A 25,861-nucleotide genomic window follows, 5' to 3' on the forward strand; every position below is an offset into this window, starting at 1 on the left:
AGAAATCAAAGACCAACAGACATGAAACCAGGGAAACGCTCAGATATGCAGTTGTGACACTAAACAAGACTTCGCCATGAATGACAGAGTGAACAAGGTATATATAGGCAGAGGTAATGAGGTGATGAGACACAGGTGTAAACAGTGAGTGCTAATGAGTCCAAGGATTATGGGTAATGTAGTTTGTGATGGAGTGACAGTCCGGGGTGGAGTGCCCTCTGGTGGTGATCACAGGCACTCACACTGGTGAATTGTGACAACTGGGGTGGTACCCTAAGGTACAAAACCAAAAAGGTACTAATACGCACCTTTAAGGTTCCACTCTGTACCTTTAACATACTAAAACACACTCTTAAAGTACTGATATGTACCTTTTAAGGTACTAATGTGTACCATTTAGGGGTGAGTAAGGTACAATACCTTTTCACTTTTGTACCTTAGGGTACTGCCCCAGTTACAGCACTGTACCTTTTTTTCTGAGAGTGTAGGGAATTACGCTCTCACACTAATTTGCCCTGTTTAGTAAATCTGGCCAATAATATTAACTAATAGTGTCATTTCCTCTACTAATTTCCAAATACAATAAATAGTCCTATTGCGAATTATACAGTCAAAATTGACAATACAGCCATATCACACTGCTACTCTTTCTATATTCGACAACAGATAGACAGCACAAGTGTGTAAATAAATGAGAAGCAACAACGGAGTGTCTTTAAAAACACTAATTTGTGCAGAACAACTTCCTTCAATCATGGATTCAAATCTCAAGTTGACAGTTTGAGTCACGTTAACAGATGAGCCCAAGCCTCTTTACTAATTCTAACACGTCACTTTAGAACTTGTAACGAAGGAACACTGAGTCGAATCATTGAAGCTTGGTTTATTATGTAGAGTTGAGTATTATAAGAGAGAGATCAACTAAACGAGTGTATAACCTGCATCTGATACAGCATTCATTCTTCAGGTCGATGTCCATAATTTAATATCCATTATAAAAAAAAATCTGTTTGAATGTCCATTGAGGAAAGCAATAGTTTTCCTTAACTTTTGAAAGTTAAGGAGATCCCATGACAGCGTAAAAACAACTTCCTTGTCCTGACCAGAGACTCACTCACACAGACCGCCATATAATGGCCGCAAAATTTAACACTGAAGTCCATTTCACAACCACTAATGGGACGTTTCTCAATGCGAAATATGGCATATTATTTATATAAAATAATATTTGTTGAACAGCAATATTTAAATTAACAACAATAGCCATTTTAAAAGACAATAAGAAATAAACACTAGCCAACTATTTAGTCAGGATTACAGGATTCAAGTACAGGAGTTAACTTAATTTTCCCCATTACCTAAGTTTCCAGTTTGCTCTGAAACAGGTAATAGATTAATAAGACCAAAGATTGCCCGTTTACTTATCTCGTTTAACCACTATATACATAAGAGACAACTGTAAATTCCCGAAGGACTGGCTAAGATAAAACTTTTCTCAAGCAGGGTAGAGTACACGAGCACCGAACAGTTGCTTACGGCCTGGAGCTCGCATCTGCGAAAGCATCTAAACAGATTTTAAAACAGGCGCTATGTTTATATAGCCTACAAGAGTCACATATTTGAGGTCTAAATAACTACATTCTTACCAAAAAAATTTAATTCTTAAATTTTTTTGTGCTTTTTTATTCGTATATGGGTGCCATTGACAAAGCCCGAAACAGCCCAAAAGAGTTCCTAACGTGATTTTACAGCCTTACATTGCATTAGACTGAAATGAATAACATTATAACGTTTGTTTCGGTCATTAGGTGTTGGCCCCGGCGGTTGAATGGTTGGATTATCTGAACTCTGTCCTTTCGCCGCTAGAGTTGAACGACACAGAGCCTGTGGTGGTCTACGCCAAGGAATACATGCAACAAGTTTCGGAGCTTATCAACAAGACGGACCGCAGGTACGGCTGTCTCTATGGTTACAGCTAATCAGGGTTCAGGAAGAGGACGTCCCCTCTGAGAGCGTCTGTTTAGATTGTGTATCAGAACATTCAGTACTAATAACAGTCTCTCTCATTCTCACTGTCTCTCCTCTCTTTCTGCCTCTCCGTCTAATAATTTTGCATTTATTCCTTCTTCTGTAGATCTTCTGTAACACAGTCTCTCACTCTACCTGTATAAATAAATGAATACACATGCAGGGATGGTCTTTTTTTAGATATTAGGATGCACTCTTTCTCTTTGTTCTCCAGCCTTCTGAATAATTACATGATCTGGAATCTGGTGCAGAAAGGAGCGTCCAGTCTTGACCAGCGGTTTGAGAACGCTCAGGATAAGCTCCTGGAGAGCCTCTATGGCACTAAGAAGGTGTGTGTAGTTGGGGTGTATATGGAGGAATTAAAGAAATAGGACACGCAAAAGTGTCAGTTATTTACTCGCCTTTGTGTTGTTCCGATCCCAAATACACGGAAAGACATGGAACACAAAAATATGTTTTTCTTCTCTTCTCTCCATGTAATGGAAGTGAATGGGGACTGGGACTGTCAAGCATTGAAAATGACACAAAAAAAACTCCTGACAATACCAAAAAATGGTCTCTATTCCTTTTATACAATGCCACACACCTCATGAAGTCATATGATATGCTTTATGTGATGAACAGATGGAAATTCGTGTCATTATTCACTGAAAATCATGCCCTTTTTTCTACGTCTCTCAAATCTAATTTGAATTTGCGCATATTGAGTCAAATTTTCGGTGTGTTCTTCATGCTTAGCAATCGTATGGATTCAGAAGACTTGAAATAGGCTCGCTAATATCATATGAACGACTTTTATGATACATTTATTGTGTTTTTAGAGCTCAACATCCCCAGTCCCCATTGACCTTCATTGTATGGATTAAATACTTATGGAAATAATATACTTTAAAACAATATACTTAAGTGTGAAGTAAATGTAATATTTTAGAACATGTAATTGCATGTTATTTAAAGTGCACTATAAAAAAATATTTAAAAAGTAAGTTACCTGGTCGCCTTACAATTTTGACAATTTTAGCGCTGGGAAGATGAATCTGTATTTAAACTGGGTCATTAATGTCTTGTGTTTATTCCACGAGATTTATTGATTTATAATTATTAGATTATTTTCTAATTTCACTTACCCTGCTGTGCATGAACATAGCTGTTCCTCAATTTGTGTTTCCTATTGGAATGGTCAGCGCATGAGGCAGCTGTTGCTTTCGCTGAGACCTATAGGCTTTAGCTTCAATTTTGATGGAATTATTCTCTAAGCGGTTGCATATTATGTCGTTGATATTTCCCTTGAATGCATACTGCAGTCCCTTTTGTCTTGCGTGTCTTTAATTTCACCCGTTCACCAAAAATGACTAATTATCTCCCTGGGAATGTCTGACACATGCATACTGTAATAGACGTGCCAGGCGCGGAAGCTTGTCAGGCTTAGCAACAGTAACTAAGGAGGACGGGACTTATGAAGTGATAATTTCACAATTATTTCTATTGTTTTTTAAATATGCCCTGCTGAATGTACGAGTGTCACAGTTAGGTTCAGATATGCTCATCTTAGTTTCGTTTTCATGGACGAACTTTTAGTTATTCATCACATGTATTCCTGTCTTCCGTCTCCATGGTCACACTTCATTATGAGTTTGTTGGGTTCAGCTGTGTTAATTATCACCTTGTTATCTGCACTAATTAAAGGGATAGTTCAGCCAAAAATGATAAGATATGGAAGATATTTAAAAGAATGTTTGTAACCAAGCGATCTCACCCCCTCATTGACTACCATATTACCCCCCACCCCAGTCAATGGGGGGCGAGATCTGGTAACAAGCATTCTTCCAAATATCTTCCACTGTGTTCAGCAGAACAAAGATATTCATACCGGTTTGGAGCAACTTGAGGGTGACTAAATGATGACAGCATATTCATTTTTGGGTGAACTATCCCTTTAACTAGTGTACCGTTAAGATTTGAAATACACTACAAATAGACATTTAAGCATTCTTCTTTTTCATAATGACAAAAATGAGAAATTATCTGTGAACTTTAAACTTTTCTTGCGATATGTGCGATCAGTAGCCTATAATTATACTAGTGATTTGTTTATTTGGAGCATGTTTATGTGTTATGTGCAAGTTAATGTGCATGTAATTTGTCAACATGTCTGTTTTTTTTTTTTTTTTTGTTCAGTCCTGTACCCCACGCTGGCAGACGTGTATTGGGAACACAGATGACACTCTTGGTTTTGCATTGGGTGCTCTTTTCGTCAAAGCCACTTTCGACAAACAGAGCAAAGAAATAGTGAGTTACTCAAAGCCACTGTGAGACTAAAGCCACACTGTATACGTATTCGACAATGCAAATTTATGGCCTCATGTTTCATTTAAAATCGAATTGGTGATGCATGTTTGCCACCATGTGGCCGCAATGCGAATCACACAGTTCTCAACCTCATCTTTTCTGTCAAAATGAAGGCGGAGGGGATGATCAATGAAATCCGCTCAGCTTTCAAAAGCGCGCTAGATGATTTGCGCTGGATGGATGAACAGACCCGACAAGCTGCCAAGGACAAGGTGAGAGAGAATGAGAATTGTAGAGACAGCAGCATGACTAGATAACCAAAACTTTCGGATTTGTTTGGGATTCAAAACTGCAAAAACAGCTTAACTGTAAACACTTTGCATTGCTTGCCAAGAAATCAGGATAAAGTGTCTTCTCTGGCTCTAGGCGGATGCCATCTACGACATGATCGGATTTCCAGACTTCATTCTGGATTCCAAAGAGCTTGATGATGTGTATGATGGGGTGAGTCAGCAAATAACTTTTGTTTATCTTTAGAATAACAATAACTTTATTTCCAGGTTTAAATGATTTTCAGTGCGTCTCAGATTTAACGGTGCAGTTGTGCTTCAATGTAAAAATATAATGGTTCATAATGATTGGATAAAGCTTAGATTAATAAATACAGTATATACATGCAAATTTGTCTTAAATATAAACATGAATATGTGTGTATTTATATATAAATAATTATACACAGTACACTGACATATATTATGTAAACACAAACTTTTATTTTGGATGCGATTAATCACGATTACTAGATGTGACAGCACTAATTATATGATGTTTTGGTTTATCAAAGGTGCACTATGTAACTTTTCCGGCCGCTAGAGGGCGCCTATTTAAAACAAAGGCGTAGTTTGATGACGCCGAGTTTGAGCACAGAATCTTGGGACATGTGGTCTTCACATCACAGCTGGTGGGAAAAAAATCGGGATTGGACTAGGGAAGAAATCATCTTGATGGATGTGATTATTAACGTTACTGTAGTGTGAAGCAGAGCTAGACCGAGTGTTGAGAAGCTGAGCAAGGCCGCTGGAGCGATTGTTACGCAAACACACGCCTCGCGAGCAGCGGGACTTTTATTATGAAGGGCCACAGTCGCCGGCGCCATTTCCGCTTTTCATATTACATATATTTAAAGGGTTAGTTCACCCAAAAATGAAAATTATTTCATTACTCACCCTCATGTCGTTGGACACCTGTAACACCTTCGTTCATCTTCAGAACACAAATGAAGATATTTTTGTTGAAAGCTGATGGCTGAGAAAGGCTTCAGAAAGGCCTCCATTGGGATTTAGTGCATTCCCACTGACCCACTCACAAGACCCATAAAAGGCACTTAAGACTTCGTTACAAAGTCCATCTCACTACAGTGGCAATTGCTTTTTGTGCGCAAAAAAAATCTAAATAATGACTTTATCTGCCAAGATATTGTCTTCCGTGTAGGTCTCGGACGTGAACTCACCAGGAACTCACGCGATAGCGGCGCTCCTCCTCTTCCGGGTCAAGTATTCGCTATGATTCGAACGGCGGAGCTGCGTCATATTCTCGCGCATGCGTCGAGTTCACGTCAATAATTTGGTGGATTATATCGTTATTTTGATTTTTGTGCGCAAAATAACTATTTTCGTCGCATTGTAAAATTATTGTACAGTCACAGTAGTGAGATGGACTTTGTAACGAAGTCTTTAGTGCCTTTATGGGTCTTGTGAGTGGGTCAGTTGAAATGTACTGAATGCCAATAGAGGCCTTTTTGAAGCCTTTCTCAGCCATCAGCTTTCAACAAAAATATCTTCATTTGTGTTCTGAAGATGAACGAATGTCTTACGGGTGTCCAACGACATGAGGGTGAGTAATTAATTAAGTAATTTTCATTTTTGGGTGAACTAACCCTTTAAGTGTGTTTAAAATTATGTTATGATGTTACTCTGTGCGTTCACTCGGCGCTGCTGTGACACTTGTTCACACTGCTAAGAGTAAAGCGCTTCTGCCAAATAAAACCTCAAAAAATGGGGAATGCAGATATGACGCCAATGACAGGCGACTCCCTCAGACGTCCCGGCTCCTTGGTTAAAATAGCAATTTTCTGAACAATTTACAAATAGTTGGAAACATTTGAGTTATTGTAAGAACTCAACTGAACAAAATATATAACACTGGCCTGGTGGTTTTTGGCTGTTTTACTGATTTTTGTTTATATAGTACACCTTTAAGTACTTTATTTAATTTATTAATTCTGAAAATATCCCAGCTAACAGTCAATGTGATGTTTTGCTTGTAGTATGAGGTTACAGAAGACAACTTTTTCCAGAATATGATCAACTTCTATAACTTCTCAGCGCGAGTGATGGCAGACCAGCTCCGCAAGCCACCAAACAGAGACCAGTGAGTTTAACAGTGTGTGTGTTACGAGAGAAAAATCCCAGGCATCCTGTCAGACGGTGGATGATTTGTGATTGCTCCATCTTTCCCTCTTTAGGTGGAGTATGACTCCACCCACGGTGAACGCTTACTACATGCCAACCAAGAATGGAATCGTCTTCCCCGCTGGCATCTTACAGGCCCCGTTCTACGCCCACGATCACCCCAAGTGAGCAGACATGACTGAAATAGTTTACATGTTGCTAAAAAAAAAATTCTGAGTTTGTAACAACTATAATGTTTTGGTGTGTCTCACAGAGCTTTAAACTTCGGTGGTATTGGAGTGGTCATGGGACATGAGTTAACGCATGCATTTGATGACCAAGGTTAGTACACTGGGGGTCATATCATATGTTTTTGACTTTCCATCATGCCCAAAAATATTATTAGTAAAGATACAAAAATATCTGGCTCTTTTTTTGTGGTTGTCCTTTTTGAAAAAGAAGTACATTTTAGCATACTATTAAAAATAGTATTTGTTATGGAAGTAATATACTTTAAAAGAATAAATTGTGAACTGAATGTAATGATTTTGGACACTTAATTGCATGTTGATATCAGTTAAATGAAATTATAGTTAAAATTTATATTAAATACAATAGCTAAACTTTACTTCTAATAAGTTGCACAGGTATATTTGTTGCAATAGCCTGTATGGGTCTTTCTTTTATGCCAAAAATCATTAGGATAGTAAGTTAAGATCAAGTTCCATTAAGATATTTTGTACATTTCTTACTGTAAATATTTCAAAAATGTATTATTATTAGTCAAATGCATTGCTAAGGATTTTCTCAATATTTCTTTTCGAACACATCAAAATAAGTGCACTTTAAAGCTGGCGAAAGATTATTACAACACAGATTTAATATGTATTTAACTGGAAACTTGACTTAAATGTGTTAAGAAACTGCTGTGAAAGTGTACTTTCTTCAAGTACACTTAAAGTGACCTTTTATTTCATTAATATTATATAATCAACATGTAAAATTTAAAATGTATACATTTAAGGTTTGCTTGTTTCCACAGGTTGCCTTTGCAAAGCCTGCTTTTAGTCTTTTTCAGTTTAACACTTAATTTCAGGTCTTTCTGAAAGTTGCAATACATTTTTTACAGTACATCAATAAAATTCAATATTTCATTACATAGCCCCTTTAACGCTTAATTGTATTCCACAGGCAGAGAGTATGACAAAGATGGAAACCTTCGACCGTGGTGGCAGAACTCCTCGGTGGAGGCGTTTAAGAACCGCACCGAGTGTATGGTGGATCAGTACACTCAGTACACCATCAATGGAGAGCACATTAATGGAAAACAGACGCTGGGAGAAAACATAGCAGACAACGGTGGTCTGAAAGCGGCCTATCACGTAGGTTACATTCAGTGTTGGGTGTAAAGCATTACTAAATAATGAACTACTGTGATTGAATTACTTTTCCCTTGGAAAGTAAGGTAAGGGATTTATCTTCATTAATATGTCATTATTAATGTCATAAATACAGGTTTGGAACAACTTGAGGGTGACTAAATGATGAAAGAATTTTCATTTTTTGGGTGAACTATCCCTACTTTAGAACTCAATATAGCAATTATATATAAAGCAACATATTTAATATAATAACTAATATTTAAAATATGCCTTTAAGTTGGTTCTGAACATCTAGTCACCCTCAAGGTTTTTTCAAACCTGTATACATTTATTTGTTCTGCTAAACACAAAGGAAGACATTCGGAAGAATGTTTGGTTTGTAGCCAAGCAGTTCTCGCCCCCCATTGACTACCATAGTATTTTGTTTTCTACTATGGTAGTCAATGGGGGTGTTGGAACAGGTTTGGAACAACTTGAGGGTGACTAAATGATGAACTATCCCTTTAAATATTTTAGAACTCAATATAACAATTATATTTAAAACAATATATTTGTAATGACTCGTCACTCGAAGTGGGATCCATATGCGAGCTTTAATTCAAATGTTGCGGTACAGGCAATGGGCAGGCACCAGTAAACTCTGAAGCAAACGTGGTCAGTTGGCAGGCAGAAACACAGTCTCAGGTCCAAAACCAAACAGAAAGTAAACAACGGGCAGGCAGCAAAAGATTACCGGGGAAGATGACAGAAGGGTCTCAATACGTAGGCAAAATGAGAGACTCACTCAAAGATGTTTGCTTTAGCACAACAAAACTTCGCAGTGGGGAACAGGAGAGGGCCAGCTTAAATAGGCCAGAAGATGGGTTACAGCTGGAAGGACTCATCAGTGTCAGTAGCAGGGCTGATGGGAATTGTAGTTCGGTGAGTAGAAAGTCAATACTCGGGCGAGGGAGCCCTCTGGTGGTTAGAGGAGGGGACTGCAGAGTTCGCCCTTGTGACAATATTTAATGTGATTACAAATATTTAAAATATGCCTTTAAGTTGTACCTGAAATTACTCCAATGTTTTTAATCATGATTAATTACAAAAACACGCTTTTATTTTATCGATTGACAGCACTAGTAGATATATACAACAAGGGTGTAGAATACATCTATGAACATAAAGCAGACATTAAGTCTTTGTCCTAATCAGAACTAAAACTCTTTTTCCTAAATACTTGGTATTTGTATGGGCACTCAATTCATGTATTTTATAATCCTTTAAAGGGGGGGTGAAACACTCAGTTTCAGTCAGTGTCATGTCAATCTTGAGTACCTATAGAGTAGCATTGCATCCTGCATATCTCCGAAAAGTCTTTATTTTTTTTATAATTATATAAGAAAGATGCGCTGTTCCGAGTCTTTCCGAAAAAAGCCGAGCGGGTGGGGGCGTGTCGTGTGAGCGGAGCTAAATAATGACGTGTGTGCGCCGCTGCTATTGTGTTGAGTCGAGTGCGTCGTAAAGCTGTGTCATCCCTAACAGCGGGAAAAAAACTTTATTCAAAATAAAAATATGGCTTTTAATCAGATACAGCCATACATCTATGATCCGGAATCAGACCCAGAGGCTGCAGTTGAACAGGAGCAGCAGCAAAAACGACTAGAGCAGGACGTCTCTATGTGGTACAAGTTATACACTAACTATATAATATGCTTAGCGGCTTGTGTTATTTACATATTTATACTTGAATTATATCGTCGTATTTTTTGTCTTTGAAGGTGTACATGTGAGAAGTGCAGTTGTGCACGTGTGTTTGTGTGTTTACGCGTGGTTTGTGTAGACAGTAAGCGGACTGGTTTTGCACGGCAGGTTAAGTTAGTGTTTACATAGAAAGACACGGAATAGTAGAGCATTTGAATGAAGAAGCGCGCTTATTTAGCTCAACATATTTCCCCCCTCTTTGTGTATTGTTGTTTGGAGTGCTTTTACAATACACAAACATAAAGTTACACATATAGTGGCCAGCTAAACAAATGTACACGCACTACACATCGCATGCTCCATTGATCAATTAACTATACGTGATCATGTTTGGGCTACTTGATGAGCATAGGCAAAAACACAGACATTTGAAGCAGTCTCACTCACCGCCTGCGGTTCTAACGTTGGGACCTTTATTGTTGGGACTGCTCCATCCTTCAGCATTAGGCGATCGGAAAATCCGGCGTCGAGCTGGGCCTTGTTTATGAAACAGTCGGCACCGAAATGCAGCGAACAGATATAAACATTCGCGCAACTCAGTTGCTGATCCGGAAAAGCAAATTACATCCACTGTTGCCTTAACGCGTGGTTTTGGGGGAATCTGTGCAGGACTGTCTTGGTCTGGCAACCAAAAACACACTTTTTTGGTGACATTGTAATTGTGCACATCACCTGTGCAGCAGCCTACGAGCCAGCGCTTTGATGGGGGTAGCCTGTTACTTTCGCTCTCTCCCTCTCTCTCTCTCCCTCTCTCTCTCTCAGGCTCTTCCGGTAGAATTGTCCGTACGGCCCATACAAGGAAATTCCGCCCCCATTAACGTCAAAGGGGACGCATGATCGCAAAAAACTTGCCGAAACTTATGACTAACCGGAAGTAGTATTTTTGACAAAGAAATACTCCCATCAAACGTCCACCTTAACTTTTGAAACTTTGTCTATGTTTAGTATGGGATTCCTTTAACAGTGTAAAAAGATCAGTATGCATGAAACAGCATTTCACCCCCCCTTTAAAATATGCCTTTAAGTTGTACCTAAAATTACTCCAATGTTTTTAATCATGATTAATTACAAAAACACACTTTTATTTTATCGATTGACAGCACTAGTAGATATATACAACAAGGGTGTAGAATACATCTATGGACATAAAGCAGACATTAAGTCTTTGTCCTAATCAGAACTAAAACTCTTTTTCCTAAATACTTGGTATTTGTATGGGCACTCAATTCATGTATTTTATAATCCTTTAATAATTTAAACAGGCCTGAGAATTTCCAATATGCTCTGTCCATTTAAAGATTGGATGGCCATTTTGAGCCTTTTAAAGCCATTAAAGAAGTAAGTTACATTTTATTAAAACATCCCATAAAAATGTTTCTTTTTTGAAGATTATGTGGTTCACAAGGCTCCCTCTTCTGGTGATGGATATAAATCACTACACATGGTTCCATTCCAAGCTAATGCAAATGTTGCGATTAAATTGAATAAAGACAAATGGCTGAATGTGCGATCTTTGTTTTGACACAGGCGTATAGGTCATGGGTGCAGAAGAACGGCGAGGAGAAGAGACTCCCAGCTGTCAATCTGACAAACGACCAGCTCTTCTTCGTAGGTTTTGCACAGGTATGAGAAGACAAGACACACATAAAGAGAAGCAAGTATGCAAAAATAATAACAAGGATAACTTAAAACATCTGTTCACTGTGTGACTGGTAAACACACTGTGCCTCACCAATAAAGGCCAAATATTAAACTTATTTTACATGTGGTGACAGAACAAGTGCTTTTTTTGTTTAAACAATAAAGTAACACTTTCTACAATAAAGATCCATAAATGAATATTGGTCAGTGCTTTAGATATCAGGATCTAACATATTTGTTACGTTTTGCTTTATGTTAATATTTTTAAATTATAATATAAATTATAAAAAATATATAAATAATATAAATGTATTATTATAGTATATACTAACCAATCATATCTTAATCATCTTATCATATCTTAATATATATGATAAATTAATTATGTAATATAAATAATGATTTTATGTTAATATACCGGCGCAAGGTGACCAGTGTTTTTTTGCTAGTTTCAGCCCGACGCAGTTCTCATTTTCACGTCCAGTGTGATGTTGTTTAAATATTAAATACACTCGTGCCCATCTGTTCGCACATGGGTGTGCTGGTCTGTAAACCAGGTGTGTTCAGGCACATTGTTGGTTTGATGCTATTTTGAGGAACTGAAAACGACTGCGCCAGCGACCAACAAAAACCAGGCCGCAGTATTTTTTGTGTTATTTAAAGGGCGTGTTATTAATATTTCCCTATAGAAGGGTGCACAGCAGGCGTACACTCTGCTTATTACACACACAGGGACGGGCAGCAGCACTCAAACATTTTTAAATATTAAAAATAAAAGGATCCGTCTCTGGAGAAGCGTTCAGTCTCTCAGCTCGCAAATTCCACCAGCTGGCTTTTAAAGGGAAAGGGAGATGAGATTCTGGTTGGTTTATTGCACGTTAAGCCCAAAACACACCCATGACTCATTAAGAGACTAAGTACAATGATTTTGGACCATGTGCCGGCCGCCGACAATTTTTCCCGTCGCTAAACTTGCAAAAGTGGATTTGACACGCTCTAAGTGCATCTGCACCTTGTGCTTAGATTGTTAAAATAGGATGTTAATGTAATACTAGCAAATGAATATTAAAAAATAAAATAAATTAAAGAACAATTACATGTCAGGCACTATATGATGTGGTGACAAAATAAAGTAGATTCTTAGTTTTTTAATGATAAAATAACACTTAAAAATAATTCAATTTTTGACAGCATTTTTTTTAATGTTAATATGTAATATTAACATGAATGATATGTGATAATATAATAAATAATTAAATTATGTTAATATACCAGTATTAGGATTATATTGCTAATATACAGTATTATTACTAAATGTAGAAAGTCTTTAAATATTATTATCTATAAATATTATTTAATGTTATTTATTTATTTATTTAATTATTTTATATTATTTTATAATTGTCTGGGTTAAAGGTGCACTATGTAGTATTTTTGCAGTAAAATATCCAAAAACCACTAGGCCGGTGTTTTTTTGGTCGGTCATCACAGCCGGTGGAAAATAGGACTCGGGCAGAAATCACGTTCATGCATGCGGTTATTAACGTTACTGTAGTATGAAGCAGAGCAGGACCGAGTGTTGTGATCCTGAGCACAGCTGCTGGAGCGATTGTTAAACAAATACCCGCCTCGCGAATACCGGGACTTTTATTATGACGGGACGGGACACATTCGCCGGACGCCTGCACAGATCCGCTCTTCCGGTTATGATTTTGAGGTAATGTAGCTCTGTTTATCATATTAGATACATTTAAGTGTGTTTAAAACGATGTTATGACTTTACTCCGTGCGTTCACTTGTTCACACTGCTAAGAGTCAAGCGCTCCTGCCAAATAAAAGCCGAAACCGAGGGTAACGCAGATATGACGCAATTGACAGGCGACTCCCTCAGATGCAATGCTGAAACGTCCAGGTTCTTAGTTAAAATAGCAATTTTCTCACAATTTACAAATAGTTGGAAACTTCTGGGATATTGTAGGTACTCAACTGAACAAAATATATAACACCGGCCTAGTGGTTTTTGGATATTTTACTGCAAAAATACTACATAGTTCACCTTTAACTAATACATTTAAAGTTGTATCTGTTAATATTATTTAATGGACCTAACATGACCAAATGAACAATTGTATTTGTATTAACTAACAAAAACAAAGATTATTAAAAACTGTAAAAAAAAAACAAAAAAAAACAAAATGTCTTCCTCATTGTTAGTTAGGTAGGGCGTTAACTAATGGGGAAATTATTGTATAGTGTTACTATTATAATGCTAGTATGTTAGTAGTAGATGTATAAAAAATGCTGTAAATCATAAACAACCTTAAGTGTTCATACATTCATGTTTTTTTATGTATTCAGACTGTTGCACGGCCTTCTTACGCCTTAAAGCAATCTTGAAGACAATTCAAACCACAGCAATGATTGTGAAAGCATGTGGTCTCAGAAATGCTTTGGCTCTTCTCCTTAGGTCTGGTGCTCTGTCCGAACGCCAGAAAGTGCTCACGAGGGCCTGATGACGGACCCTCACAGCCCACCCAAATTCCGCGTCATCGGCACCCTGTCCAACTCGCCCGAATTCACAGAGCACTTCCAGTGTCCGCTGGGCTCTCTCATGAACTCAGGCCACCGCTGTGAGGTGTGGTAGGACTGGCACCCTCCAGACAGACCAGCAAGGCCAAAAAGATTACACCGAACGGACAGTTTTGGCTCTTTCTCAAGCACTGTTTTTTTATTTATGTGCTATTGTTATTTGAGGAGTTGGGCCGAACGCAGGAGGATGAGGCGAGCGCCTGCCAACATCGATGTTCTCCAGTGTCTGAATCGACCAATATCAAATTTTTCCTCCGCTGCCACATCAGCCAACGTGGGCTCGCTTTATTTATTCGCTGAACTCGAGAGTCGTTAACGGGCCCCGTCCAACGCTTACACGTGTGTTTCTGTGCTTCATACCCCGACTGCTCGTCTTCTGATCCGGAAGATATGCCCACTGTGAACGTTTCTCCGTGACCTCACAGGAAACGTTTGGCTCCATCCGTGACGAATTCCCAGGAAGATTCCCGTTCTCACGCTGACCTCACAGGAAGTGCTGAACGACACCTGTGTGCCCCCACAGGAAAGGAAAGAAGAATATTTCCCAATCGCGATTTCAGAGAATGACAGGGAGAGCCACTGTTTGTTCATCCCACCTGTGTATCATGTTTTGATCTTGACAAAGTTGAAATGAAATGTTCATTTTAAACTGCTCTTTGCCAAAGAACAATTTTAGTTTTGTTCCTTGTGTAAGTGGAAATTTGCACTGCTTCGACCTTCAGTAATTCCATTCCAGTGTGACTCCAGTGTGTTTGCCTAAAGACATTTCATGTATGTGAACGCTGTTTCCGTGTCAGTGTGTCTGTAAAGCGACGTCTCCATGTTGTTTGAACTTTGTCGAGTCTGCTGAAATGCTCACGTTACGTTCTCAAAACCACTAAAAGGGTGAATCTCACCAATGTTTGAGTCATATTTTAACCCCCGAATCAATGGATTATTAGGATTATTTGCATTACAATGTATATTTTTAGAACTATTTAGACAATTTAGCATATTTCTCAAATTCCTTACCGTTTAATAGATTATGCTATGTAAATAATGTTACAGTAAACAAATACAGTAATGCAATAGCTTTGAACATAAATTAGAGGTTGTACAACAAATACCACCAAACTAAAATAAAAATGAATTCAATTACTGATAATTATTATAAAAAGTGGCTTACATTGTCACAAAAAAAACATTATATTAAAAAAAAAATGCTGTTATTTTAACCTTTCAATTCATTAGAGAATGTATGGTTTCCATAATAAAATTACGCAGCACAACCGTTTTCAACATTGATAATAATAATAAATCATCATATTATAATCATTTTTGAAGGATTATGTGGCACTGAAGACACTGGAGTAATGATGCTGAAAATTCAGCTTTGCCTTCACAGGAATAAATTACATTTTCAAATTCATTAAATAAGAAAACGGTTCTCATAAATTGTAATAATATTTAACAATATCACTCATTTTTTACATTAAGTCTCTGTGAGCATTACGAGATTTATTTTAAAAACATTAAAAATATATATTTTGTTTTACATCATGGTGTTGGTGATTTAAAAGAAAAAAATTAGCATCGAGATTTATTGGCTAAATATTTGAAAAATAATGTCGCAGTGCAAGAAATCTTAATAACAGGCTTAATTTTTTTTATCATGTTTAGTTGAAATATGACATATTCTTGCCATGTTTTTTTGAGATTCACCCATCTGCTAAACTTCCCAGCATGCCTAAAGTGTTTCAGAGAGTTGCATCAGACGTCTTTGTATGTGTAGTGCGATTAAATTACTCATTTCAGGTTGGATTGCTGCTGTGTCCAATCCCGTCTCCAGTGTTTTCGGTTGCTGTAAATTGACCCCGCGATCGCATTTTAATCTGAATGTTTGTTCTGTTTGTGCTATTGGAGTGTCGATTGACCAGTTTTTCTTTTGCCTTCTGCATTCCTAAAGCAGGCCGGTTGCGTCATTTGATGTATTTTGAATGCTGCTGACTTCACCATTTATTGGTTTTTGTTTATTTTAAACCACAGTTGAATTGCACCGTTTTAAAAGCTCAAGCTGTAAGTGTGTTCGGCATCTTATTCCGTCAGTTGGCATATAAACATCCACATTTCAACTCTATTTTATATATGGCTTGGGTCTGAATGATGAATGTTACTGCCATTAAATTTGAAGATTCTAACTGTTAAAAAGCACTATAGATTATTGTGCCATGCTTATTTGGTAAAGCCATTTAAGGTATAATTAACCCAAAGATGAGAATTCTGAATGCTTCACTGTATGCTTTCTTTGAATGGAAAAGAGCAGCATAAACATTTTTTTTAAAATATCTCCTTTTTTTGTTTCGTGTCATACAGGTTTGAACTGAAGCAAATTATGGTAGAATTTTCATTTTTGAGTGAATTATTCCTTGAACTGTCTAGTCAATCTTTCTTCATGTTGTCTATCAACACTTTTGGAAGTTTTAGTGATTTGTTTTAAGTTTGATCGAACGCCCCCCGACTACTGCATTTTTATATTTATCAAACACCATGAATATTTTTCCATTCATGGGCTCCATGAGGACCCTGGGGCTGGTGTCAGTCTAAAGGTGAAAGGTATTTGGTTTTGGCCTTAAATATTTACTGTAGACCTTGGAATAAAATGTACATAGATATACTTAAATATATTCCAAGTTATATTGAACAAATGGAAACTTGAAATGTTTCAAAGCCTTTAAACAGCCAGTAAATGCCACTTAAGTGTGTTATATACCCACTTTATTAGCAACATCAGTCTCAAATACCAAAATGCCAATCCAGAATTTCCTATTGAGAACTGAAAGAGGTTTTTGACTGATTATCTTATATTTTTGCTGGATGAAAGCCATTTCTGGAGCTTGGGCTTGAGTGGAATGGAGGTATCTATCACATTCTGACACTTCACTTTCAGTGTTTCAAAGAAGTTCAATCAGGAGAAATGATAGATGTGAAATGTTAGTTCCAGAATGTCATTAAATGTGCCACATACTGCATTCAGTTCATAATTATTCGACGGAAAGGGGTGATATAGTCCACCCTCTCACCGTTAAATACAGAAATTGTCCATCATCTTCATGAAGATGCCTTATTTAATTTATAGCGTGTACATTCACCATTTAATCAACTTGTTGTCATCTCTCTTTTGTACTGCTGGCATTGATGTTTGAGAGGTTACACTGTCTTATAGGTGTGTTTTTCTTTTCTTTCTTTTTTAAATCAGACAACATTCCCTGAAATATTAGTTGAGAGGGGAATGTGCTCTGCCCTGTGTGTAGTGCAACATTCAACCTAGAGAACTGTCAATGAACATGAAATAAAGGATATATATTATAAAAAAGCTACATTTTATTTGGTTTATTTTCGAACTATTAACTTTGTTACTGCTGAAATATTGTTGGTGTCATTTATGGAGGTAATGCAGTAATAAATATTGTTTTTATATATTAATATTTTAATGTTTCTGTTGCATTTCTCCTGTCACAGTTCCCCAAACAATCAGCTGCACAGACTTCATCAGCTTCCCTTCATTAGCACACACACACACATTCAGTCAGTGTCTGGCCTATGAGGAGCCTTAAGCTCAATTTATACTTCTGCGTCAAGTGCACGCGGAAGGTAAGGCACACCATACGCTTAGGCCATGTCCACACTAATACGTTTTCATTTGAAAATGTATATTTTTCTCTCCGTTTTGGCCTTCCATCCAGACTGAGACAGCGTTTTAAGTAAATGAAAACGTATCGTTTTGAAAACGCTCTCCAAAGCGGATAAATTTGAAAACGGCGTCTTCGCGTCGTAGTGTGGACTGTGAAAATGGAGGCTTTTTAATACGATGATGCATTTTTAGCCATGTGATGCAGTCATATGACCAATTCACGCCGTATTTATTTTGGCATATTTATCCCCGTATTTATCCCAGTCTACATTTTCACTTGCTTTTATCACTTTATATTCATGTGTTACTCGCAGCAACAACTCCACCTCACTGTCAACCCATTTAAAAAACTCAGTGCCTTTTTTTGACATTGCCGCAAAATTTCAAAGAGTAAATAAACGAGTAGAGGTAATGACGCAAGTCGAAGCGTCTTGGATTTGCTCATGCGCAGTAGGGGATGTAAGCGTTTTCAGACGTTTCAGTGCAGATGAACATTTTTTGGAAAACGATTGAAAATGATACTGTGGATGCGGATCGTTTTTAGACGAAAACTCAGTTTTTAAATTTATCTGGATTAGTGTAGACGTAGCCTTAGACGCGTTACATATGCCATACCCGGACGCGCACCTCTCTAAAAATGTAAATACACGTCAATTCTATGTGGACCCCCTGGCAGACCATTCAGTGTCAGATCGCCCCATGTTAATCTACTAATCAACTAGAGATACTTCATTTATATTACATACAACAACTCAAGGTGCAAGAAAAGCCGCTATCTGTCGCCATCACTGCTGATACTTCAGGTGCATGCAATGACAGTGTAAACAAGTCACTTCTTCGGCATTTGCCTTGAGACTGGGGGTTACCATCAACATGGCGGTGGACACTGCCCACTAGCGGCCTGCATGTGTAGTTGCATGTTGACGCAGACAACAACACAGAAGTATGAATGAAAACCAACGCTTAAGTTGCGGCGTAGAAGATACGGCATAGGTCCAACGCAGAAGTATAAATCAGCCTTTACCTGCTCTACTCACCTGTGGATCTTGGTAAATGGATATGGACTGCATTTATATAGTGCTTTTATCCAAAGCGCTTTACATTTTGCCTCACATTCACCCATTCATACACCGACGGCGATGTCAACCATGTAAGGCGCCATCCAGCTCGTCGGGAGCAGCTGGGGTTAGGTGTCTTGCTCATGGACACTTCGACACTTGGTCAGGTGGAACCGGGGATTGAACCACCAACCTTTCGGTTTGTAGACAACCTACATGAACCACTGAGCCACTGCCACCCGAAGTAAGACTTACCTTGTAAGACTTACCTTTGTGTTCCTATGATCTCCAGCAGAGGCCACTGCCCCAGTCATGGCCAAGGTGGCCCATCCAAGCTCCTCCATCTTAGCCAAGGAGGCCATTCCAAGCTCCCTCGTCTTGACAAAGGAGGTCGTCCCATGCTTCTTCACCTCAGCCAAGTCATTTATTTTTTTACCTCAATCCAACCAGAAGGAACATTTTTGAATTTTTCCAGTCCCCAGTTCATGCTCTGCTGGCATCTCCCTGGCTCCCTACCCTTCTTTCTCAATTGATATTCCAGATATCATCATTCTCTCAGCCGGCATTCCCAAGACCTTTTTCTCAGCCGGTCTTACAGAAATCAACCTCTCATTCAGTCCATCAGAAGCCTTCCAGAGTCCCTCCTCACAACCTGTCTTCCAGAGTGTCTCCTCGCAGCCGATCCTACAAACGCTTACCGCTCTGCCGGCTCTCACTATAAAACCAAAAATACTTTAAAAACAAATGTATATTTAAAAAGATTCTAGGGCAAGGGTAAGATTTACCCTGACCTTTAGATTTTTTCTTTGTCCATACATGTTTTTTTGTATATTGATGGATTTGCTTTTATCAAAAACATCAACATTTCTGAGATTTATTCCATCTGAACAGTTTTGCCTTACCTTCTTACTCGAATTCTAGAAACTCACCCATCTAGAATCATTTTATTTAATTGATTCTTCAGAGAACTTACAATGCAGTACTAATAATTGTGTTCATCGGAGCTTCTTTATCCTGTTTAGCTGGATTTTGCTGCTTTGTCCCTGTAGTGTTTTCTTGTGGAAGTGGAAGATATCATGCTACACATTACAAAATAGTCAAAATAAGGTTCTAAAGGTCTCATATTAAATAAACTTACTCTCTCATAATTTTTGGTTCACATAATATTAATTACATTTTATTAATTTTTCAGTTTTAAGTATGCAAACTGCAACTTAAGCTAACGTCAAGCTAACGCTTTTGCTCTGACAAGACACTGATACTGTATACAAGTCATGTATTACTGTTTGATTTTAATGTGTGTCTGTGTGTTTGCAAATATGTGTGTGTAGCTGAAGTTAGGAGAAACTCCTCCTTAACAGCAAACATGACCAGACTCTACACCCTCCATTTCCTCTTCGCTTGCACTTTATTTATCCTCTCCCGACAAGGAGTTTTTCTCTCCAAGCTTTATCCTGCTACAGCTCTGGAGCCTTGGAAAAAGCCACTTGAATTTTTTTTGGAAAAGGTTTTATTGATAATGTCAAGATCTTTAAACTGAGGAGCCACGGTCAACAAATGCAGAGAGGAGGAGAGAGAGATTCAGGTAGGAAACTAAAGGTGAGAAAAAAAAAAATGTAGTAAATATGACGTGTAATAGCAAATTGGATCTTATTCAATAGTTTATAATAAAATCCAGAGTATTGTATCTAACCGATAAAGATTGTGGATATCAGAGTATAGAGAAAGAAGGACCCAAAAGTAGTTAGATATTTGCAAAAGAGAGGTGGAAGAGAAGAAGCAGACGTGAAGAGCAAAATAAGATAAATTAATATATATACAAGAAACTTACATCCAAGAAAAGGTCAAACAGACTTATCTATTATGTCATAGCTGGTGTAACGGCTAGGTCAGTGCGACCGGCCAGGTGTCAAATATAGATAAAACATTTACATTTAATCATTTAATCAAGAGCCAAAGCGACTTACTAATAAGGAGAGCAAAAAAAGCAATCCAACCAAGAGTAGGGCAATAAAACGCAAGTGCATTTTCAAGAAACAGAAAATGTTTTCGTCAACATTTGACCCATTAATAATAACAGAATATATATATAATGAAAAAAGTATTCAGTTTCTTGGAAATGGCTTAAAACTCAGAAGCTCGGGTTTAGTTGGCAGGTCATTCACTAGTTTTGACACCTTTAGTACTATAAGAGAATTGCAGATTTTGCATTATGGAAATAGACATATTTTGATACAAAGTTTTATTGCATAATCAATTCTAATAAAAAATCTTCCAGCACAGAAGACACACCAAAGATCTTATGTTTAGAAATGATCAAATATATCAGAGCATATAGTAGAAAATATATAAATGATTAAAGAAATCTTCTTGGGTTACTTGACTATAACCCTGTTTCTCTGAAAAAGCGGTAACATGATGCTGTGTCATATGCTATGGGAAAACATCTTTGTTTGACAGGTTGTGAAGCATTTATGGCAAACACCTCAAGAACTTGGCTTTAAATAACCTCTGAAGATAAAATTGAAATGTGTGCTCTTTCTATAAAGGCTACAAATACATGTGAAACAGGATCACATTCAGGTATGGTCAGGTTTGGTCTGAAAAGACGTCTGGACACGCCCCCAGTGCGGCATTGAGGTACAGAATCTTGTTCCCTCTTTTTCAAAAGCTAATCTTGATGGTGTGTTATACACTATGGGAATGAGAATACAAACGCTGCTACACTGGAAAGTGTCTACAGTACTCAAGGTTGTGTAATATGTGCTCACAAACACGAGAGAGGTTTCAGACATGAGCTTGGGATGTCGACTCGAGGACATGTGAGCCTAGAGTAGCATAACCATCCAAACTAAAATATCTGATAAATGTGAGCAGACAGGACCAGCCTGCCGCATCACATACTTGTTGCAAGGGGTGCCTCTTGCCAAGGCCCTAGAGCAGGGTTGTCGTATCCTGCTCCCGGAGGGCCACTGTCCTGCAGAGTTTAGCTCCAACTCCAATCAAACACACCTGAACAAGTTTATCAAGGTCTTAGTAGGCATACTAGAAACGTCCAGGCAGGTGAGTTGAAGCTAGTTGGAGCTAAACTTTGCTGGACAGTGACCCTCCAGGACCGACTTTGGACACCCCTGCCTAGGATGCAACTCCCTGGGTGGAATGAGCCCTAACTCTTAGAGGCGAAGCTTGACCGTGCACTTCATAAGCTAGAGCAATGGCAATCCTCACTCAGTGTGACATTGTTTGTTTGGTTGGCAGAGATATTATTTCACAGAACCAAACTCTGGTTGGCCAACAAGACACTATCAATAAGACCCTTGTTGACGGACCTTGGCCAGGACTCCAGGGAGCAGAGGAACCATTGCATCCAGACTCAGGGCTGGGTGACTCAGAAAGAAGTAGAGGGGACATTGCGCTGTCTCTTGTGAGGCGAAGAAGTCCACCTCTGCTTCATAAAATATTTCCCAAATCTGCACCCACATTCAAATGCCCAGGGATGTAAATCACCCTGAGGAACAATAACTTGTCCCGAGCCCTAAGCAAAACCTGCTGCACTAGCCTGTTCAGACGGCGCAAAAACATTTTATATAGGCAACTACCGTAGTCTTGTCCACCCACACTAGGACATGGTAGCCCCTTAACTGCTGGATGAAGTACTTCAGGTTCAGAAATACAGCCATCAATTTGAGGCAATTGATGTGCCAGTTGAGATGATGATCTTTCCAGATCCCTTGGGCTGGACAGCCATTTACGACCATACCCCAGCCCATTTGGGAAGCGTCTGTTGTTGGCATCTTGCAATGACAACACACCCCTAGAATGGGACCCAAGTTGAGGAACTAGGGTTTGAAACACATAGAAAGAGTATGAAGCCCAAAACACCTAACATTCACCATAAACATTTAAAAAAGTGCACAAAGTGTTTAGCATGTGCACTTACCATAAACATGGATTTTAGAAAGGGCACTCGGTGCGTGCCCTTACCCTTATTTACCTCTGAGGAAATCAACCAGACAGGTTGATATTCAAGGCTGAATATAGTATATTAACAGAGGTATATTATTAACATGTAAAAGAATAATAATGTTCATTAAATGAATACATAGCTATCAATGACTAGAATTCCCAAATAAGAGATTAAATACATTTTATAAATTCACCAAGTACATTATAACAAAAGACACGACAAAGTGAATTCAAATAAAAGAAATAATGTTAATGCTGCGCTGCCAAATCATTATGCTGGCTTGGCAAAGGACACCAACATTTTAAACTCAAGCTTCACCTACCAAACTTTACACTACAGACTGTTCGGACCAATGATTTTCCCGTAGAGGACAATCTAATACTCCCAAAATCCTATATACTTATATTGTAAATTTTAGATTGTTTCTAATGGAACTAACTTAAGAGTTTTTCAAACTTATCTTGACATTTGTCTGTAAGGCTTATATAATGGTATAAAGGTTTTTAAATACAGTAACCAAATAATTATGTAAAGAGAGTGAGGATAAAATGCAAAATTGGGGTCAATTTTATGACATTTCTCCAGTTTGACATAAACTAGTTTGAAGCTGTACAGTAGGATAATTCTCAGTACAGCAGATTACTATGGCCATCCCGCTCACTGTGTGGCTCGAATCTCACAGATCGGTGTGAAGTCACACTCCTCTGGCACATAACATGCACACACATCTGGTATTTTGGTATTTTATCACTGTAAATGAGGAATTTTATTTAGTTACTACTGATTTCAAATCTTGAGAGAGAGAAAAATTACTTTGGTCTCCAACAATCTGATATAACACTGATCATTTTCAAAAACTGGATTAATTTTTTTTTTTTTTAACAATTTAAACAAGGAACCATTATGACATACAATGAATAATAATAATAATAATAATAATAATAATAATAATAATAATAATAATAATAATAATAATAATAATAATTAAAGCTGCAAGCAGCATTTATCGAGGTTCGAGCATTTTAGGGCCTTTAAGAACATATGCATAAAAAAAATGTTTTATTTAGCAAGCACTTTGAAAAGTTACTTTTGGTTTTCAAAGTGTAACCAAAACACAACATGTCAACATCAACATCAGTTGAGGGCAACAACAACAACTTTTAAATGACAATATCCTGGCCGGACTACTGTTGTCAGCGATATAAGTATTTGAAATTAACATGATTTCTTAATGTCTACTGACATATCAGGGCCATTTTATGATTCATTGAAATACATTTGTTACATACAGTTCCTTTAAGAGTTTATGCCAATCAGTAATATTCCATGTGTCCGTAATGATGTAAATCATGCCCTTGAAACTAGTATAATTGGGGTAGCAATTTTGTGTGAGGTAGAGTATGGCTTCGACTTCCTCGTGACTCTGATACTGGCTCTACAGATGAAACTGCAAACTATTTTTCAGTAAATTATCTTTATTTGATTGAACATCCAGACCCCTGGTCTTCATTAAGGTAGAGTCTGGCTTGCAACCTCCTCGAGAGACTTTGATGCTGGCTCTACCGATGAAACTATTCAAACTATTCTTTAGTAAATTGATTGAACTCTTCATTTGATATACCAGTTTCATTATACAATTACACCAGTTTCAAGGGCATGATTTGCATCATTACAGATACAGAGAATATTACGGATTAGCATAAAGTTTTGGACACAATAGTTTGTGAGCAAATGTAAGTCTTTATTAATTTTCTGCATGCACATTGAGAAGCAAGCTCAACTAGAACAGCATTAACACAAATGAGAGATGATTGCTTAGCACAGATTGATACAAATAAATTAGGAGTATTGTTAGATTTTATTTTACAATTACAAGTTATCTGTTTAATAGGGGACATTGAGTATTTTATATTGGAAGTTTTTCAGATGTGAAAGAGTTGCAAAGTGGTGTGCCTCAAGGAAGTGGTTTAGGACCATTACTATTTTACCAATACACTTCTTCTTGTTTTAAACTGTGCAAAGACAGTCATGTATGCAGATGAAACGGCATTATATTTAACTGCACTGTCAATTAAGCAGTTGTCTGCTGCTTTGGACGAGGAATTACAATTGGTCAAAGTAGGTACAGAATAACACGTTGGTTTTAAGCTTAACAAAAACCAAAAGCCTTTTGGTGATCCATAAATCAGCATAATATCTGAAATGTCAGTCCCCTGTCCACCACAATGTCCACCACTGGAGGTGAGGTTTAGATGTTTAGATCCAAATGCAGTTTTATTTAACAAACTCAAAATCCAATCAAAACAAAGACTTGGCATGGCTTGGAAAAAGGCAAACAAAAGACTGGGCTTGACAAAAACTTAACTTCAAATGACACATAAACTTGGACATAAACTACACCTCACCAACAGTGGATACAACTTCAATAGCAGACAAAGACACGAGGCAAACATAAGGGCTTAAATAAACAAAGACTAATGACTGGACAAGGGACACCTGTGAAAAATGATCAAACAATAAACCAATGACACGACAGAACACAAGACAAGGGAGCACATGGCAGGATCATATGACAAACCAGGACGTGCATGATTGAACATGACAGTGAACATAAAAACCTAAAAACATGAAACATGAACCCAACCCCAAAACAACCTGTGACATCGCCAAAGCCAGATATACTAATAGAATAACTATTTCAGATTATTAATTAAAGATAATTAAAGGGTCATGAAACCCCAAAACACTTTTTTTGAGATGTAAACAGATATGTATAGGCTGCACATCATTGAAAACACTAAGGGTACTCATTAAAGGTATTAATGTGTGAAAATAGTTATTTTTGCATTTTTCAGAGCGATTTCTGTCTTCCGGTTTGAAAAGCTTAGTCGGAGCAACGTCACAAATGCTGACGTCAGCTCGGGCTTTCGGCCCAAGTATGGGCTGCTGGGGACATGCTGACGTCGACCGCTCCGAGCGATTCTCGATATATATTCATGACATAAAGCTCATTCAGTCCAATCACTGCGCTGTAGTATGCATGC

General features: G+C 37.8%; 2 protein-coding genes across 5 annotated transcripts in view; both read left to right on the plus strand.

Annotated features, from left to right (window-relative positions):
- The window catches only part of ece2b (endothelin converting enzyme 2b), a 110,004-nt gene extending 92,420 nt beyond the window's left edge, over positions 1–17,584 (plus strand). For all 3 annotated transcript variants that reach the window (XM_067450148.1, XM_067450149.1, XM_067450150.1), the window contains 11 exons: positions 1,809–1,951; positions 2,243–2,357; positions 4,207–4,317; positions 4,491–4,589; positions 4,744–4,821; positions 6,644–6,747; positions 6,842–6,952; positions 7,042–7,109; positions 7,959–8,149; positions 11,420–11,515; positions 14,001–17,584. In XM_067450148.1, the coding sequence (XP_067306249.1) occupies positions 1,809–1,951; positions 2,243–2,357; positions 4,207–4,317; positions 4,491–4,589; positions 4,744–4,821; positions 6,644–6,747; positions 6,842–6,952; positions 7,042–7,109; positions 7,959–8,149; positions 11,420–11,515; positions 14,001–14,177 (1,293 nt within the window). In that variant the 3' untranslated portion in view covers positions 14,178–17,584. The remainder of the gene's footprint in view (positions 1–1,808; positions 1,952–2,242; positions 2,358–4,206; positions 4,318–4,490; positions 4,590–4,743; positions 4,822–6,643; positions 6,748–6,841; positions 6,953–7,041; positions 7,110–7,958; positions 8,150–11,419; positions 11,516–14,000) is intronic.
- Positions 17,585–20,316: 2,732 nt separating this feature from the next.
- Positions 20,317–25,861, plus strand: part of ano7 (anoctamin 7) — a 44,941-nt gene continuing 39,396 nt past the window's right edge. Inside the window, exon 1 of one of the 2 annotated variants that reach the window (XM_067451586.1) lies at positions 20,317–20,435. The gene's annotated coding sequence lies outside the window, so the exon portion shown is untranslated. Of the gene's footprint in view, positions 20,450–25,861 lie in introns of both variants that reach the window. The other variant, XM_067451588.1, reaches the window with a different exon arrangement.

This window comes from Pseudorasbora parva, chromosome 8 (genome assembly GCF_024679245.1).
Source record: "Pseudorasbora parva isolate DD20220531a chromosome 8, ASM2467924v1, whole genome shotgun sequence".
In the NCBI taxonomy this organism is placed as follows: domain Eukaryota; kingdom Metazoa; phylum Chordata; class Actinopteri; order Cypriniformes; family Gobionidae; genus Pseudorasbora; species Pseudorasbora parva.